This window comes from Natrix helvetica (genome assembly GCF_964273705.1).
Source record: "Natrix helvetica genome assembly, chromosome: 14".
Lineage (NCBI taxonomy): Eukaryota > Metazoa > Chordata > Lepidosauria > Squamata > Natricidae > Natrix > Natrix helvetica.
Window position 1 is genome coordinate 6071211 of NC_138564.1, and position 17501 is coordinate 6088711.

Consider the following 17501-nt stretch of genomic DNA (forward strand, 5'->3'; position numbering starts at 1 on the left):
CCAATCTGTACTTGTACCTTTGGTTTATCCTGCCCAGGTGTAAAACCTTTTTGGCAGTAAAATCCGTTTGGCAATAATCCGTAATAATCAGCATATTTCACCGCTGTTTCCCCCTCTCTTCCTCTGGACAGGTATGAGAACTCTCAGCGAAGACACAATCCGTCTCTTTTTCCAGCAAATTGCAGGCGCCATGAGAGTTTTGCATAGCAAAGGCATCATTCACAGGGATCTCAAGCCCCAGAATATTCTGCTTTCCTTCACGGGCGGCAAGAAGTCGAATCCCAATAACATCCGTATCAAGATCGGTAAGTGGGAGATGAAAGGGATGAAAGATGCTGTGAAAAAAACAGAGGGAGAGATGGAAAGAGAGAGGGATGGAGATAGATGGAAACAGAGAAGAGAAGATGGAAGGAGAGAGAGGTGGAGAGAGAGAGAGGTGGAGATAGATGGGAAAAGAGAGAGAGAGAGAGAGAGAGATGGAGAGATGAAAAGAGAAGAGAGATGGAAGGAGAGAGATGGAAGGAGAGTGAGATGGAGATAGATGGGGAGAGAGGAGAGAGAGAGAGATGGAAAGAGAGATGGAGATAGATGGAAACAGAGAAGAGAAGATAGAAGGAGAGAGAGGTGGAGATAGATGGGAAGAGAGAGATGGAAAGAGAGAGAGATGGAGATAGGTGAAAAGAGAAGAGAGATGAAAGGAGAGAGATGGAAAGAGTGAGATTGAGATAGATGGGAAGAGAGATGGAGGGAGAGGTGGAAAGAGAGAGATGGAGATAGATGAAGAGAGAAGAGAGAAGAGAGAGAGAGGTGGAAAGAGAGAGATGGAGATAGATGAAAAGAGAAGAGAGAAGAGAGAGTGGTGGAAAGAGAGAGATGGAGATAGATGAAAAGAGAAGAGAGATGGAGAGAGAAATGGAAAGAGATGGAGATAGATGGAAAGAGAGAAAAAAGATTGAGAGACGGGGGGATGGAAAGAGAGATGGAGAGAGAGAGAGAGATTGTTTACAATTTGATCTAAAATCCTAGTCCTGTTTGCTTTTTTCTGGGGTGATAGTGGTAAACCCCATGGATTTCAACCAATTTTAATCTCTGGGAAGTATGATTTGCGTTTGCCATCACCAATGGAAAAATAGTAACCCCCTCTGGTCCAGGCTGATCTTTTCCTTATTGCAATAATCCTTTAAAAAAAACCTGTTGTGGTTTTATCAATTTTTTAAAAAGCACAAAGGGAAGAAGGGATGGGGAGGGGAGGAGGAAAACGGCTTTTCATATTTAATGGTTCTTGCCAAAACCAATTGTAATTTTCCATCCTGTCTTTCCTCCCTTCCTCTATTTGCTTCTCGGTGTAGCTGATTTTGGATTTGCACGCTACCTACAGAATAATATGATGGCGGCGACGCTATGCGGGTCTCCCATGTACATGGTAAGGGGCAGCTTGGTTTATTTACATTTTCTTCTTCCCTCATTGGCTTTGGAGTTGAAAAACGAGGAAAGCACCACAAATTGTTGCTGTTTCTATTGCTCGAAAAAAGAAACCACACTAAAGGGTGCGGCAATGGGGATAAGGGATAAGGACAACAACTTTTTACATTTAGCGGTGTGTGATAAGGACACTTGTCATTTAACCGGGGATAGGAAATGGTTACAGTTTGTGAGGGGGGCAACCTTGGTTTTGCTGTTGTGTTCTTTTTTTCTGTTATTGTGTCCGAGGTTACGTACACAAAGCTACGTGGTCTTCCATCCCAATAGAGTAGAGTAGGGTAGAGTAGCATAGCATAGCATAGAACAGAATAGAATAGAATAGAATAGAATAAGGAATAGAATAGAGATAAGAATAGAATAGAATAGAATAGAATAGAATAGAATTCTTTATTGGCCAAGTGTGATTGGACACACAAGGAATTTGTCTTTGGTGCAGATGCTCTCAGTGTACATAAAAAGACAAGATACATTCATCACGAATCATAAGGTACAACACTTTATGATAATCATCGGGTACAAATAAGCAATCAGGAAACAATATCAATATAAATCGTTAGGATACAAGCAACAAAGATACAGTCATAAGTGGGAGGAGATGGGTAATAGGAATGATGAGAAGACTAATAGTAATAGTAATGCAGACTTAGTAAGTAGTTTGACAGTGTTGAGGGAATTAGTTGTTTAGCAGAGTGATGGCGTTTGGGGAAAATCTGTCCTTGTGTCTAGTTGTCTTGGTGTGCAGTGCTCTATAGTGTCTCGTTTTGAAGGTAGGAGTTGGAACAATTTATGTCCAGGATGTGAGGGGGTCTGTAAATATTTTCACAGCCCTCTTTTTGACAAGTGCAGTGTACAGGTTTTGTCACTCTGTATTTTGAGGACCTAAAAAGGGTGAGGATTGTATTTGTTTACCTAGGAAGTTGCATGATTCCTGGGAGAGAGATGATCTGATGGTCAGTAGTAGTAACTGTGAGAGGGATCTTGGAGTCCTAGTGGACAACCATTGAAATCGGAGCCAGCCGTGTGCAGCAGCTGCCGAAAAACCCAACACGGTTCTAGGCTGCATCAACAGAGGGATAGAATCAAGATCATGTGAAGGGTTGATACCACTTTATAAGGCCTTGTTAAAGGCCACACTTGGAAGACGGCATCCAGTTTTGGTCCCCACAATGTAAAAAAGATGTGGAGACTCTAGAAAGAGTGCAGAGAAGAGCAACCAAGAGGATTAGGGGACTGGAGGCTGAAACATATGAGGAACGGTTGCAGGAACTGTGTATGTCTCGTTTAATGAAAAGAAAGACTAAGGGAGACATGATAGCAGTCTTCCCATATCTCAGGGGTTGCCACAAAGAAGAGGGAGTCAAACTATTCTCCAAAGCACCTGAGGGCAGGACAAGAAGCAATGGGTGGAAACTAATCAAGGAGAGAAGCAACTTAGAACTAAGGAAAATATTTCCTGACAGTTAGGACAGTTAATCAGTGGAACAACTTGCCACCAGAAGTTGTGAATGCTCCAACAATGGAAGTTTCTAAGAAGATGTTGAACTAGAAGGCCTCCAAGGTCCCTTCCAACTCTGTTATTCTATTCTAATTTATTTAAAAATTGATGTGGCTGCACTCCAGTCACCCTGGATGGCATTGCAAAGATTAAAACAAGACACTCTCCAATGCTTCTGTTTTACTCTTCGATGAACCCTGAATTCTGCTCTGTTTTGGAAACTGAACTGGATGATCTCGAAGGTTCCTTCCACAGCTTCCGTTTTGGGACTCGTGGCTGTGGATGCTTGCTCTGGGCGGGCGGCGAGGTTGGAATAGATGACCCCAAAGGGTGCCCTTCACAGTTTACGTTCCAGGATTCTCTGCATGTTTGCAATGCAGGCACTCCTTGGCTGGCTGCCATTCGTTCAGCAAAAATGTAGAGAAGAACGTTATTGATAGGTTGTGCAACTAAGTTGTAAAAGAGATCTTCTTGATGCTCTTAAATTGGAAGGAAGGGCAGGTTGCATATTCAGATGGTGTGGGATGGAGGAGGTTCGTATTGGATAAGGATCAAGTGGTCCAGAATGATTTCTGACTTTCCGCCATCCTACCCGTGGATCACCCTCGTAGGAAGCTGGCCGGCAGCACTGGAAACGACAAACCCGATTGCAGCAGTGTGGTAGCGTCGAAGCGCCCACAACTTTGCTGAATGTCAATCCTCCGGGAGTCAGATTTGGGGTGCGTTCCGCAAGTGAAGCCGTTTGGAAGCCCATTGATTCAAAAATGATTGCTCTATGGCTCTCCGTTTTGCCTAATTGAAGGTTACAGACAGACACGCGAGTTTTGAGCAGCCTAAAGACTCCGTTATCCTGCAGCCAGAACATTCACGGCGGGAGTCACCCAGCAAGAAAGAGGAAACAGATGTAAGACATGAGCGGAATGTCTGATTCAGACTGGAGGCAAATAATATCCCTCCCGCCCCCTTCATTCGTTAGGAAGATTTATGACACGGACCTGGTTGGACAACTTTCTCCAATGTGCAAAGAAAGAGGTTGTTACGGAAAAGGCAACCGAGTGGATAGATCCGTCCAGTATCCCTCGAGCTGGATTGGCGTGTGTGAACCATGTTGGTTGAAGCAGTCCGAGGCTCTCGGGGCTGTTGGCATTTACCAAGATAAGAGATTTGGTCTGTGGAATAGATAATTACAGGGAGATGCACCACCTGTTTTGAAACTTTAGAAGGGATGTCATAAAAGAGACTGGAAAAAAACAGAGAGAGAAAGAGAGAGATAGATATGGATGGAAATAGAGAGATACAATAACAGAGTTGGAAGGGACCTTGGAGGTCTTCTATCCAACCCCCTGCCTAGGCAGGAAACCCTATACCGTTTCAGACAAATGGCTATCCAACATCTTCTTAAAGACTCCCAGTGTTGGGGCATTCACAACTTCTGGAGGCAACTTCTGTTCCACGGATTAATTGTTCTAACTGTCAGGAAGTTTCTCCTCAGTTCTAAGTTGCTTCTCTCCTTGATTAGTTTCCACCCATTGCTTCTTGTTCTACCCTCAGGTGCCTTGGAGAATAGTTTGACTCCCTCTTCTTTGTGGCAACCCCTGAGATATTGGAACACTGCTATCGTGTCTCCCCTAGTCCTTCTTTCTATTAAACCAGACATAGATGGAGAGAGAGAGAATGAAAGAGAGAGAGAGATGGAAAGAGAGAGATGGAGTGAGAGAGATGGAGAGAGAGATAGAAAGAGAGAGAGAGATGGAGTGAGGGAGATGGAGAGAGAGAGAGATGGAGAGAGAGATAGAAAGAGATAGATGGAGAGAGAGAGGTGGAGTGAGAGAGATAAAAAGAGAGAGAGTGATGAAAAGAGAGAGAGATGGAAAGAGAAAGATGGAAAGAGTGATGGGGAGAGAGAGAGATGGAGAGAGAGAGATTGTTTACAATTTGATCTAAGATTCTAGTCGCATTTGTGTAAAGAAAGAGGTTGTTATGGAAAAGGCAATCGAGTGTATAGATCCGTCCAGTATCCCTCGAGTTGGGTTTATCTGTGTAAACCATGTTGGTTTAACCAGTTCAAAGCTCTCGGGGCTGTTTAGCATCTACCAAGACAAGAGATTTGGAAACTTGAAGGTTGGTGAGGAGAACTTCAAGGATCTCAGCATGTTTCGTCTGTGGAATAGATAATTACAGGGAGATGCACCACCCGTTTTGAAACCTTAGAAGGGATGTCATAAAAGAGACTCGATTTGTTCTCTGTTGCTCCTGAGGGGAGGAACAGAACCGGTCAGTTCAAAATACAAATGTTAAGTTCACAGTAGACATCAGAAGGAACTTGATGGCTGCTCTGAACCAGTGGAACAGGCTGCCACATGAAGTGAGGAGTTGGCCTTCAGGTCTCCCAACAGAGGCTAGATGGTCATTTGTGGTAGATACTCTAGTGCAGGGGATCCCAATCCCCAGGCCATGGCCCACTACTGGACTATGGCCTGTTTGGAACCGGGCCATGCGGGTATTGTGTATGTGCTCGCACAAAGCTTCCCTCGCATGTGAAACTCCTCTTGTGCGAACGGTGGCCATTTTGCGTGCATGAACGAAATTTCCCTCACGTGAGCGGCAACCATCTTGTGCTCACGCATGAAACTTCCCTCACGTGAGCGGCGGCACTTACTTACCTGAAACTTGCCTCGCACGAACGGTGGCCATCTTGCGCTCATGTACAAAACTTATCTTGTGTGAACAGCGTCCATCTTGCGCTCATGCACGAAGCTTCAATCGGAGCCATGCACGCTCTGGCACACCCTTCCTACCACTCACAAACAACTATCCCCCCCCCCACTTCCACACACTGCTGGGCTGCTAAGCCACAAAATTTGAGGACTGTTGCTCTAGTGGATCCTGGACTGGGTAGAGGGTTGAGCTAGATGACCTCTAAGGTTGCTTCCAACCTTCTCTTGAGTCATGTCCAGACCTCTACACTAAGCCAAAGCCAGAATGCATCATATTAAATTCTGTGGAATTTGAGATGGGAATGGCCAATTCATGCAGATACTGTTGGGAGTAGCCAATGGCTGTTGATAATCTTCTGGTTGATAGAAGCCCAGCCTTAAATACCACTTAAATTTCCACTTGCAATCTATGTCTGTGAAAGTTTGACCATAACAAAGGCTGAGCACCCAAGAATGGAGGCCTTTGAACTATGGTGCTGGAGAAGACTCCTACATTGAGTCCCTTGGACTGCAAGGCAATCAACCAGTCAGTCCTAGAGGAGATCCACCCTGACTGCTCTTTAGAAGGCCAGATCCTGAAGAGGAAACTCAAAGACTTTGGCCACCTAATGAGAAGGAAGGACTCCCTGGAGAAGAGCCTCATGCTGGGAACCATGGAGAAGGGGACGGCAGAGAAGGAGGTGGCTGGATGGAGTCACTGAAGCAGTTGACGTGAGCTTCAATGGACTCTAGAGGATGGTAGAGGACAGGAAGGCCTGGAGGAACGTTGTCCATGGGGTCGTGATGGGTTGGACACAACTTCGCAACTAACAACAACGAATACCACTTGCCCTGTCCTTTGTTGTGAGCTCGGGGTTGCGTTTGGCTGCCATGGTATGACACAACAAGGACAAGATGGACCTTGGTCTGATCCAACCCTGTTCCTCCTCTTGTTCTTACATGACCTTGGCCTGGCCTTCACGGTTTGTTCTGATGTTTTATGGCCTTGAAATGGAATGTACGGGTCGGAAAGTTTGAACAGGTTCCTCAATGCCTCAACTGACCAGACTGCCTGCAGCACTGTTGCAACACGTGGTCTGAGATTCTTGAAGGAAGCCTTCAGAGTGTGGAAAGAAAGAGAACCTGATATTAGAAGCCCTTCTTTACCCTCCTGGGAGGAGGAGAGAGGAAAAAGTGAGATTTGAGACAGGCTGAGATTTGACTAGGATTTAAAATACCACAAAGACGTCAACAAGGCGAGTGTCACAGCCAGGTTCTTGAGGATCAATCCGGAAGCCAATGATGTGGTGGATTAATAATATCTTGATATAATAGAATGAGATACTCAGCCGTGTTATATTTTTATAACACAAAGCTTGGTGGGGTTTTTAAATATAGGCCGCCCTTGACTTACAACCACAATTGAGCCTGAAATTTCTCTGGCTGAGTGCGACAGGTACTGAGTGGGGTTTGCCTCACTTTACGACCCTTCTTGCCATAGTTGTTAAGTGAATCACCGCAACTGTTAACTCAGCAAGAGGGGCGTTAAGTGAACCTGGCCTCCGCATTGGTTTTGCTGGTCGGAAGATCGCAAAAGGAGATCACGGGACTAGGGAAGTGACCGTTTCCAGTGCCATTGTGACTTTGGATGGCCACTAAGTGAACAGTCGTAAGTCAAGGACCATCTGCGTGGTGTGTTATGTGATGGGGACGTAATTAGCAAAAGGATTGTTCTGACTGAGGCTTCCCGAGAGCCTGAAGCCAACTCCTGGTCCCGATAAAAACCCCTTTTATTAACTGACTGTGAATTCTGCTCATTCACCTCCAGCAAAGTCTTTCAAGGGAGGATTTACAGTCACAGACCTTATCTGGCTTGGAGAGCTGCTACGCCAATATCTGCAAAACTTGGCAAGGAGTCTCGGAGAGTCACGAATCAATTAAGCGAACTAATTGTCTCCTGCAAACTCCACTCCCCTTTCTCCCTTCTTTTATTCCCTTTGGGAAGGGCCATTCATCGTCCACCTGTGGCCTTACTCCCAAGTCAACCCCTGTTCTTTAGGATTTACAGTCACAGACCTTCTCTGGCTTGGAGAGCTGCCAGGCCGATAGCTGCAAAACTTAGCAAGGAGTCTCAGAGAGTCACGAACCAATTAAGCGAATGAATGGTCTCCTGCAAACTCCACTCCCCTTTCGCCCCTCTTTTATTTCCTCTGGGAGGGGCCATTCATCGTCCACCTGTGGCCTCCCTCCCAAGTCAACCCTTGTTCTTTAGCTCTTCCCTTCGTCTTGCAACTCTGCACATGTGCTCAGTGGGAACAGGCTCCAGCTGTTCTTCTGCCTCACTGATGTCTGACTCCGAAGGCAGCTGATAACTGGCATACGTCCTTGGCCCCCTCTCTGCCTCCGACAAAGAGCCCTCATCAGAGCCTTCCCCAGACTCCAGGACTGGCCCATGTTCCTCCCCAACCTCCTCACTCTCCGAATCTGCTGCCAACTCTGCTGGCCACTGGCAGGCCGCAACAAGGATTATGGGGGCAAATTTAGGACGTGAAATTTAAGACTTTTGCCTTTAAAGGGGAAAAGATGGACGAAAACCAATGAATAGGGAGCCACCGTGGATTGGCCCCCAATTTTTTTTCTTTAGAATGCTAATCGTGGAGCCGGATGGGATCTTGAGAGGCCATCTAGTCCACCACCCCTTGCTGAGGTTCCTTCGAACATCCAGAAATGGTGTAGCGTCCCCTGCTTGGGTGGGGGGGTTGGGCTAGATGACCTACCAGGTCCCTTCCAAATCTGTTATTCTGTAGTCTATATCTCCCGAAAATCTGTCCCTCCAGCTTCTGTTTGCAAGCCCTCCAGTCAAGGAGCTCAGCTTCTTTTCCCAGCGAGCCCAGTTAACCTACCTCGCAGGCTTGTTGTTGGAAGTAGAGCAGGTGGGGGGGACTTCTTCCCCCCCACCCCCAAGTTGACATGCTTGAACGAGAAAAGCCAACTTTTAAAAGAAAAGATATTCGGAGTGCCGTCGGTTATGAGTTTAGCAGAATGTTTTGGCAATGCATGTCGTGATTCTATCTTGCTGTTTCAACTTGTTTGGCAGCTGGGAAGTGCCGCCTGGTTTTAAATGTTTACATGCATGCTTCCTTCTTTGTTTTGGTGCAAAGGTGTGTTGGCATTTTATTTTTTCCCCCCAGGGTTGGAGGCCAATGACTCATCGGCCAACCGAATGAAAACCAGGCCACTGAGTTGCATAGAGAGAACGGTTGAATCTCTCTTTTAATTTTTTCCCCCAGCTTTAGCTGACCCAAAGGATAAAGTAGAGGGCTTGCTTTTTAATTTAGTTTTTTTTGGGGGGGGGAGGGGGGTCTGTGTGGGATTAAATTCTGGGTTTTCTTTCCTCATTCAAGCCGACTCTGAACCAGATTATAGCATAAATTTCTCCTCCCTTTCATTAACTACCCAGTTTTAATTTGCAAAGAAAACTTAAATCCACCGGCTTTCTCAAATCCTCTCCTGGGAGGGCGGCTTGCAGGATTTGGGGTGACTTCAAAGCAGATGAGACCACACATGAAACCTCTGTAGAAAGAGTGCAGAGAAGAGCAACAAAGAGGATTAGGGGACTGGAGGGTAAAACATATGAAGAACGGTTGCAGGAACTGGGTATGTCTGGTTTAATGAAAAGAAGGACTAGGGGAGACACGATAGCAGTGTTCCAATATCTCAGGGGTTGCCACAAAGAAGAGGGAGTCAAACTACTCTCCAAACCACCTGAGGGCAGGAGAAGAAGCAATGGGTGGAAACTAATCAAGGAGAGAAGCAGCCTAGAACTAAGGAGAAATTTCTTGACAGTTAGAACAATTAATCAGTGGAACAGAAGTTGCCTCCAGAAGTTGTGAATGCTTCAACACTGGACGTTTGTAAGAAGATGTTGGATAGCCATCTGTCTGAAGTGGTGCAGGGTTTCCTGCCTATGCAGGGGGTTGGACTAGAAGACCTCCAAGGTCCCTTCCAACTTTGTTATGCTATGTTAAGGTACATGTGTTTTTCTGCTCCGTTGCAGGCCCCAGAAGTAATTATGTCTCAACATTACGATGCCAAAGCTGATCTGTGGAGCATTGGGACGATAATCTACCAGTGCCTGACGGGGAAAGCACCGTTTCAGGTAAGAGGAAAAAAATCATTTCTGTCCATTTCTCCTGCGACTTTGGGAATCTCTTAAGTACGTTGCTGTTGCTTGTCCCAAAAGTACTTTTTTTAAAAAGATGCAACTGGACTTTCTGGTTTTTCTTTGAAGTCGTTTCGCTTCTCATTCGAAGAAGCTTCTTCAGCTCGGACTGGATGGTGGGGAAGGGAAGGATTTATACTCCTTGCAGATAGCTGGTCATTTGCGTCCTTTTGAGAGAGGCGTTAAGGCCCCTTGGAGGTTTATCTTTCTCCTCAGGGTCACCTCAGTGGAATGGATTTCCAGAGGAAAAAATTGAAGACTACAGGAACCATTTGCACCACTCAGGTGACCCTGAGGACACAGAGAAACCTCCAAGTGTCCTCAATGACCCTCTAAAAGGATGCAAATGACCAGCTGCCTGCGAGGAAGATAAACCCTTCCATTCCCCACCATCCTTTCAGAGCTGAAGAAGCTTCTTAAATGAGAAGCGAAATGTCTTCAGAGAAAAACCAGAAAGTCCAGTTGCTTCCTGAAAGAAAGCACTTTGGGGACTCTCATGGATAGGCTTAGGTCCCAAACTCTCACGGATATTGAGTCTTCTCTTGAGCTGTTTTTGGTGCTCGTTGAGTTTGGTTTCACCCTTGGGACAATCGTGACCTGGAGGACTGAGAATCTCCGTAGACAGTTGCTCTTGCTTCTTAAGACAATCACAGTTTCCACACTGTGTCAAAGTTTGGTTTCCGGTGGACACAGACTCGATTCTGATCAGTGTTTTTCAAAGTCGGCAACGAGGCAGAATTATTCACACTTCTTCCAGCTCAGGACAAGAAGCAAGGAATGTAGGCTTCACTGAAGGTCTTTAAATAGGTGTGTGTGTGTGTGTGTCTTTTGAAGATGTTGTAGTGGACTTCTGGGCTGGGGCCATGCTAAATGGTTTTCAATATCCCTCCCTATTCTTCAACTGTATGAAATCCTGTTTGACGGCTAAGCATATTGTGTGAATTCATCTTCCTGTGGTTTATTGCTTTGAACTTAAGTTGTGGAGGGCACCATTTGAGATCTCCTTCCTTCGATGGGGCTAAATTTGTACCTTGTCTGGTTGACGCTTGTCCCTTGTACACTCCAAAGCTGTGTGTGTGTGAAGGCCTCTTGAGCATCTGGAAAGGCACCAGGTTGACTTAGGATCTTCTTATGGCAGGGGTGTCCAAACTTGGGAATTTTAAGACTTGTGGACTTCAACTCGCTGGCTGGGGAATTCTGGGAGTTGAAGTCCACAAGTCTTAAAGTTCCCAAGTTTGGACACCCCTGTCTTATGGTTACTACCAGTAGAGGAGGAACTCATCATTAGAATAGCCTGTCTTGTTGATGTTTGGATTCCTTCTTGATCACAAAGTCCCCTTTGAATCTAGGGGGATTCTTGGGTTTCCATGGACATGTCCATCATGTTTTCTCCAGAACAGTATAAAGCAGCGGTCACCAACTGGTGGTCTGCAGAAAAATTATTTGCATTTTTTATATTGCACTAAATCAGGGGTCCTCAAACTGGGATGGATACATGCAATGAACGCTTGTGTTGCTGCAGAGAGTCTCCCCCTTAGGGATCTTTTTGTGCAGGTCGGAGGGGGGCAGGAATTCCGACTTGGGGGTCTTTTTCAGCCTCCTGGTGGGGGGCTTTGGGTGAAGGCTGGAGGGAAGAGCCACTGTTGGCAAAGAGCCGGAGGGCCTCGTTCCAGTGGGACTGCATCATGGCCTGGAACTGGCTGATCATCTCAGCCCACTGAGCCTCCAGGTGCCGGTCCCTGGCCTTGCACTCCCACAGGTCTTCCCTCTGCTTGGAAAGCCTATGCTCGTAGTCGCAGTGAGGTGCTTCTGCTGAGCCTCCTTCTCGGTCAGATCCAATTTGAGCTGAGCTCTTTTGCCAACTCTTTCCCATGGTGGTTGCTTAGCTCCAGCAACTGCTTCCTGTTGGGGCCCTAAGGAGCCCAGGCGGGCAGGCAAGGAGGGGCTGGGAAAGGAGGGGCAAGTAGAGGCTGTCGAGGCGCCCCTCAATGTGAGTGACATCGAGTTGGCCACGCCCACTCAGTCACATGACCACCTTGCCACGTCCACCCAGCCAGTCACTAGGCAGATCATATGAATGGTCCCCGCGGGATTTAAAAAGATGAATTTAGTGGTCCTTGAGGTCCAAAAGTTTGGAGACCCCTGGTATAACCCCTGGTATAAAGTGCTTTCTGTTGGCCACTTCTGTGACTTTTGGGGGACAGTCCTGAGAGATGATTCTGGGGTTCTTCTTTCCAAGAAAGGAATCCGGGTCAAACCACCCTTAATCCCACCTTCAACATTGCTATCTACAGAACAGCTGAGAGAGCCAGAGGCCATGAGCTCTAACACCTTTATCTATTTTTTTTTGTGGTGCAGATAGCGCTGAATGCTGATGAGATAAGAGGATGAATTTTAGAAAGCTATCAAAAGGCTAGAGATGCCTGCCTTCCAGCGATCTGGTCTTTTAAAAAAAACAATGATGATAAAAGAGACCTTAAAATTCTGTCCTGGGAAAAAGGAAGGGAGCATTCAAAACAGTCGAGATTTGCATAGGTTGCCCGAAGCCATTTCGTGTTATGCAAATGTCACCTCCCCAGGAGGACTTTGAAAGAATGGGATCCTTCCATCAATAAAAGCGAACAAAAGTTTCCATAAAGTTGTAGAGAAGACAGACAAAGAGTATTGTTCTTCACGGACCCCTGTAGTTTTAACGGATTTTATTTTAATACTGTTTTGCTTAATAGTATCGTGAGTTCCCCAGGGCACATGTCTTGCAACTGCTGGAAACAACCAATAAATACACTCCACAAAAGTCCATTTTTTTCATGTTTTATTTATTTTATTCATATAACATATACAAATTCAATTTCCATCAAACAGTGGGTGATCTGGGTACAGTTGTTTTTAAGCAGTCCTCATCCAGGTATTGAAGTTGGCACTTCAGCGGTTCAAATCTCTAGCACCACGTAACTGAGAGGGCTCCTGTTACAGAGGGACCTTGGAGGTCTTCTAGTCCAACCCCCTGCTTAGGCAGGAAACCCTACACCACTTCAGACATATCTGGATATCCAACCTCTTCTTAAAAATGTCCAGTGTTGGAGCATTCACAACTTCTGGAGGCAAGTTGTTGCACTGATTAATTGTCTCACGGTCAAGAAGTTTCTCCTTAGTTCTAAGTTGCTTCTCTCCTTGATTAGTTTCCAGCCATTGCTTCTTCTTCTACCCTCAGGTGCCTTTGAGAATAGTTTGACTTCCTCTTCTTTGTGGCAACGCCTGAGATATCGGAAGACTGCTCTCCTGTCTCCCCTGGTCCTTCTCTTCACTAGACTAGCCCTGCCCAGTTCCTGCAACCGTTCTTCATATGTTTTAGCCTCCAGTCCCCTCATCATCTTGGTTGCTCTTCTCTGCACTCTTTCTAGAGTCTCCACATCTTCTTTACATTGTGGCAACCAAAACTGGATGCAGGATTCCAAGTGTGGCCTTACCAAGGCCTTATAAAGTGGTATTAACACTTCACGTGATCTTGATTCTATCCCTCTGTTGATGCAGCCTAGAACTGTGTTGGCTTTTGTTGGCTTTTTAGTTCTGGTTGCTTTTATAATGTAAAGGTGTTGTAACCTCTTCTCTTTCCCTTTTCCCCCACGCACGGGATGGGCTCCGAAACCTTATCAAACCAGTAAAGAAAACCCTGGTTTACAAGCCGGTCTCCCTAATCCCCAATCAGGGACGTCATCATGGCTTAAACCGAGCTGGAGAAAAAGATGCACGAGATGTGAGAATGCCGGTTCTTATAAATAGAACTTCACGTTCGATGCTCGGCAGCTGTTGACATTTTTCAGAGTGTTTTTCTGGTCTTTTTCTGCCATAAAAACTGCTTATCGGAAATTCTGGATTCTTGGACGCCTGGCTCCTTGTTTCAAGTCTAACCTGTTAGAGAGGATCCCATGTTTAATCCTGTAAAAACGCAACCAACTGCAAACACTTCTCTGCCTTTTGTTTAAGCGACGTGGCAAAGTCACATGTTTCCTATGCTTTGCTATATTCTTATCTGCTGCTGGTTCAGCAACTCCTTTTTGGCCAACTTGAGTAGGTATTTTGGGTCTGGCAGGAAAGGGAAGATGTCCTAAATGTCCCAGCTGCCTCTGCCCAACCTGGCTGCCCTCTTGGCGTTCTGGAAATGGAGTTCTTGGAAGTCTCTCCATCGGCTTGGCCGAAGGTTGCTCAGAAATCCTCAGACATCCCAGTGAAGGAGGTTAAAAGAGGGATGGTTCTGAGGTCCTCCTGAATTCATGTTTCAGAAGATCTTTTTAGATTTACTGTATAAGACACCCCCCCCCCCGAAGTATAAGACGCACCTAGCTTTTGGGGAGGAAAACAAGGGGGGAAAAAAATCAGCCTCTGCCTCCCAGCAATTTGCCTCCTTGCATTAAACAGCAAACAGTACAGACATTATGCACTGTTTTTGGTGTTACATTTCAGACTGTACTTGTACAGAGGCTGTTAAAATTGATGTGGCTTTCTGGAAGTATACGTTATTCTCTGCTATTTAAAAGAAGACATAATAGCACTGGGCCTCTTCAGATCAAGCATTTATTTTAAAAAGCTTCTTCATTTTGTTAAGTAGTCCAGAACAATAATAAAGCGGTCTTTAAAAAATAAGAAATAATGAGTAATAATTTGAACATTCTATAGGCATTTATAGTTATTGACTTGCCTCCTTGCAGCAAACAACAAACAGCCTGATTAGCACAAGAAAAAAAAATCTGCCTCTGCCTCCCAGCAATTTGCCTTGCAGCAAACAGCCCTTTTCACTTTCAATTTCAGTTTCAGCACAAGCCTCCCGATGATCAGCTGTTCAGGCTGCAGGGATTGCCATAGCCTATTGCCACCTCCACAAGCCCCATTTTCCCCGTTTACTGCAAGGAGGTAAATTGCTGGGAGGCAGAGGCCAAAGGGTGGGGGCTGGCGAGTGGGCGGGTGTATAAGATGCACCCAAATTTTCATCCTCTTTTTTTGGGGGGGGGAAGTGTGTCTTATTTAGTATTTAGTTTGTTAAACATGTAAAAGGTAACAGATATAAGTATAAAAGATAAACATGAAGAAAGGAAGTAGATGCAGATAAATGGGGACAGTAGGACAGGGATGGTAGGTACGCTGGTGCGCTTATGCACGCCCCCTTCACGGACCTCTTAGGAATGGGGTGAGGTCCACGGTAGACAGTTTGAGGTTGAAGCTTTGGGAGTTTGGGGATGTAACAACGGAGTCAGGTAGAGCATTCCAGGCGTTGACCACTCTGTTGCTGAAGTCGTATTTTCTGCAATCGAGTTTGGAGCGGTTTACCTTGAGTTTGTATTGATTGTTTGCCCGTGTGTTATTGCAGTTGAAGCTGAAGAAGTTGTTGACAGGTAGGATGTTGTAGCAGACAATTTTGTTTGCCACGTTTGAAAAACACCAGTCTAGAATTTGGGCTGTTTCCTTCCTCCCCTTTTGCTCTCTTGGCTGGGCTTCTTCGCATACTTTACAAGGGGTATTAACACTCTCTGGGCCCACCTGCTTTTTCTATCACTTTATTTGGGGAACAGATTCCAGCTGAAGGAGAGCTGATCCATTAGAGCCATTTTCTTCCAAACAGACGTGAGACGCTGGCCCTTCTGGAATTTGTCATTTGACCCACTTTCCCTCCAGGCCAAAGGAGGAGGGGAGACCCTGAGCTCGCCCCACCCACCGCATTCAGGGTGCCCCCAATGGATCGTGCCTCTCCTCGTGTTGCAAACATCTTATTTTTAAGCCGGTGCACGTCACTGAAAAGGCTGGGTGGGCACATACGTAAAGATAGACCCAGCTATGAAGCTGATCAGAAGCTTATTAGGACATCTTCTCTCAATCTTTTCTTGAAACCGAGCTCAGCATCATGGCATCTGTTAAGCTCAAAGCTGGGTCACGTGATTCCCCTCTTTTTGTGAACTTCCCAGCCGGCAAAGTCGATGGGAGAAAGTTGGCTTGCTTAACAACCAAGTGATTTACTTTAACAATGACAGCGATTCACGTAACAATCGAGGGCAAGAAGATTGTGAGATCGGGTGTGACTTAGCATCTGTCTTGCTTAACCATGGAAATTCTGATCCCAATTGTGATCATAAGTCAAGCGAGAGATGATAGATAGGATAGATGGAGGTATGGAGGGATGGATGGATAGGAGACAGAGAGGTGTGGATGATAGATAAGGTAGACAAAATAGGTTGTGAGTTCGATCCTAGGTAGAGGCAGATATTTCTCTTTCTGGGCACATTGAGAATATATCTGCTGAGGGCGGGGCTTGACGTCGCAACGATACGACGTGCAATCTTGGGGCTCCAGGATTGCTGTCGATATCTCAGTTCCTGGACAGTCCTTTTGGACCTAAACTGTTTTGAAGGAACAGTGATAGAGAAGAGCATGTCCTGCTGATCTCAGGGGCATCGCAAAGGCCCTGATTGATCCAAGAGAAAGCTCTTTTTGCCAGCTACAAGAGAAGCAGTCAAAATGGCTGCAGAAGGTTGGGACAAACCCTGAAACAGAAGCAGTACAGGAGTGTGTCGAAATGGTGAGAATTTTTTTTTATTATTAGGGAAGGGAAAACCCAAAAGACTTGGAGTTTAAAATAAGATTGAAGACAGAAGAAAATAAGCGGCGAATTAACCTTCGTTTAAAACTATCGTGTTATCTTTTCCACCTTAACTTTGTTTGTTTTTTATGGATGGACTTTTTACAAATGCCGCTTACTTTTGAACTGGACTGGTCTTTTTTTTTTCCTTCTTCCTCTATACTTTTTCCATTTTTTGTATTCGTGGATTAAAAGTAACTTCTCTCGTAAGGCTTGGACGGAGCATAATTTTTAAACATTTTTCCCCTCTTTTGGAACTTGGAGTTTACAGAGAGAGGCAAAAACAGATTGAAAAGAGGTAACACTGCCATCTAGTGGCTGGAGACTTGGCAATATCTGATAAAGCTATAAGCTTTGTTTACTGAAAGGGTCAGTGGAAAACATTTTGTTTATACAGGTGTTCCTTTGAAGGAAAGAGAAAGCTTTGATTTGAAAAACTCAATTGAATTTGTTTGAAACCTAAAAAGTCTTGGATGTTTTGGCAGTGTTTATAATCTGGAAAATGGCACAATGTGAAGAAGAAAAGGCACTAACTTTGCAAAGAATTTTCTTAGAAATTCAAAAAGTTTTAATAATCACGGAGAGAATTGAAAAGAGACTTGAAATTATAGATCAAAATACAGAAAGTACGGGGACAGTGATGAAGTTTGAGGACAGAGCTCAAAAAATCACAGAGACATATGAAAGTGATAAGAAAATTGTTGACACTGACAGCAAACTGAGAGTGGAGGGAAATGACAAGTGTGAAATATGGAAAGGGGAGATCGATGAACCATAACTTTATTTCAGATGTCAGAACATAGATGAAGAAAGGAGAGAAAATTTGGCAGAAATAATGAGAGTAATCTCAGCAGAAGCACTAATGATAACAAAAGTTAAGCTGATAAAAGGAGCAGATAGACGGTTTCGAATCCTTATAAGACATGCAATGGACAACAAGTTCTTAAGAGAAGTCCACATAAGACTTATCAAGAAAACACT

General features: G+C 45.2%; 1 protein-coding gene across 2 annotated transcripts in view; it reads left to right on the plus strand.

The window, feature by feature from the left end:
- The window catches only part of ULK1 (unc-51 like autophagy activating kinase 1), an 82845-nt gene that overhangs the window by 21930 nt on the left and 43414 nt on the right, over positions 1 to 17501 (plus strand). For both annotated transcript variants that reach the window (XM_081966869.1, XM_081966870.1), the window contains exons 8-10: positions 132 to 305; positions 1350 to 1423; positions 9731 to 9832. In XM_081966869.1, coding sequence (XP_081822995.1) covers positions 132 to 305; positions 1350 to 1423; positions 9731 to 9832 — 350 coding nt within the window. The remainder of the gene's footprint in view (positions 1 to 131; positions 306 to 1349; positions 1424 to 9730; positions 9833 to 17501) is intronic.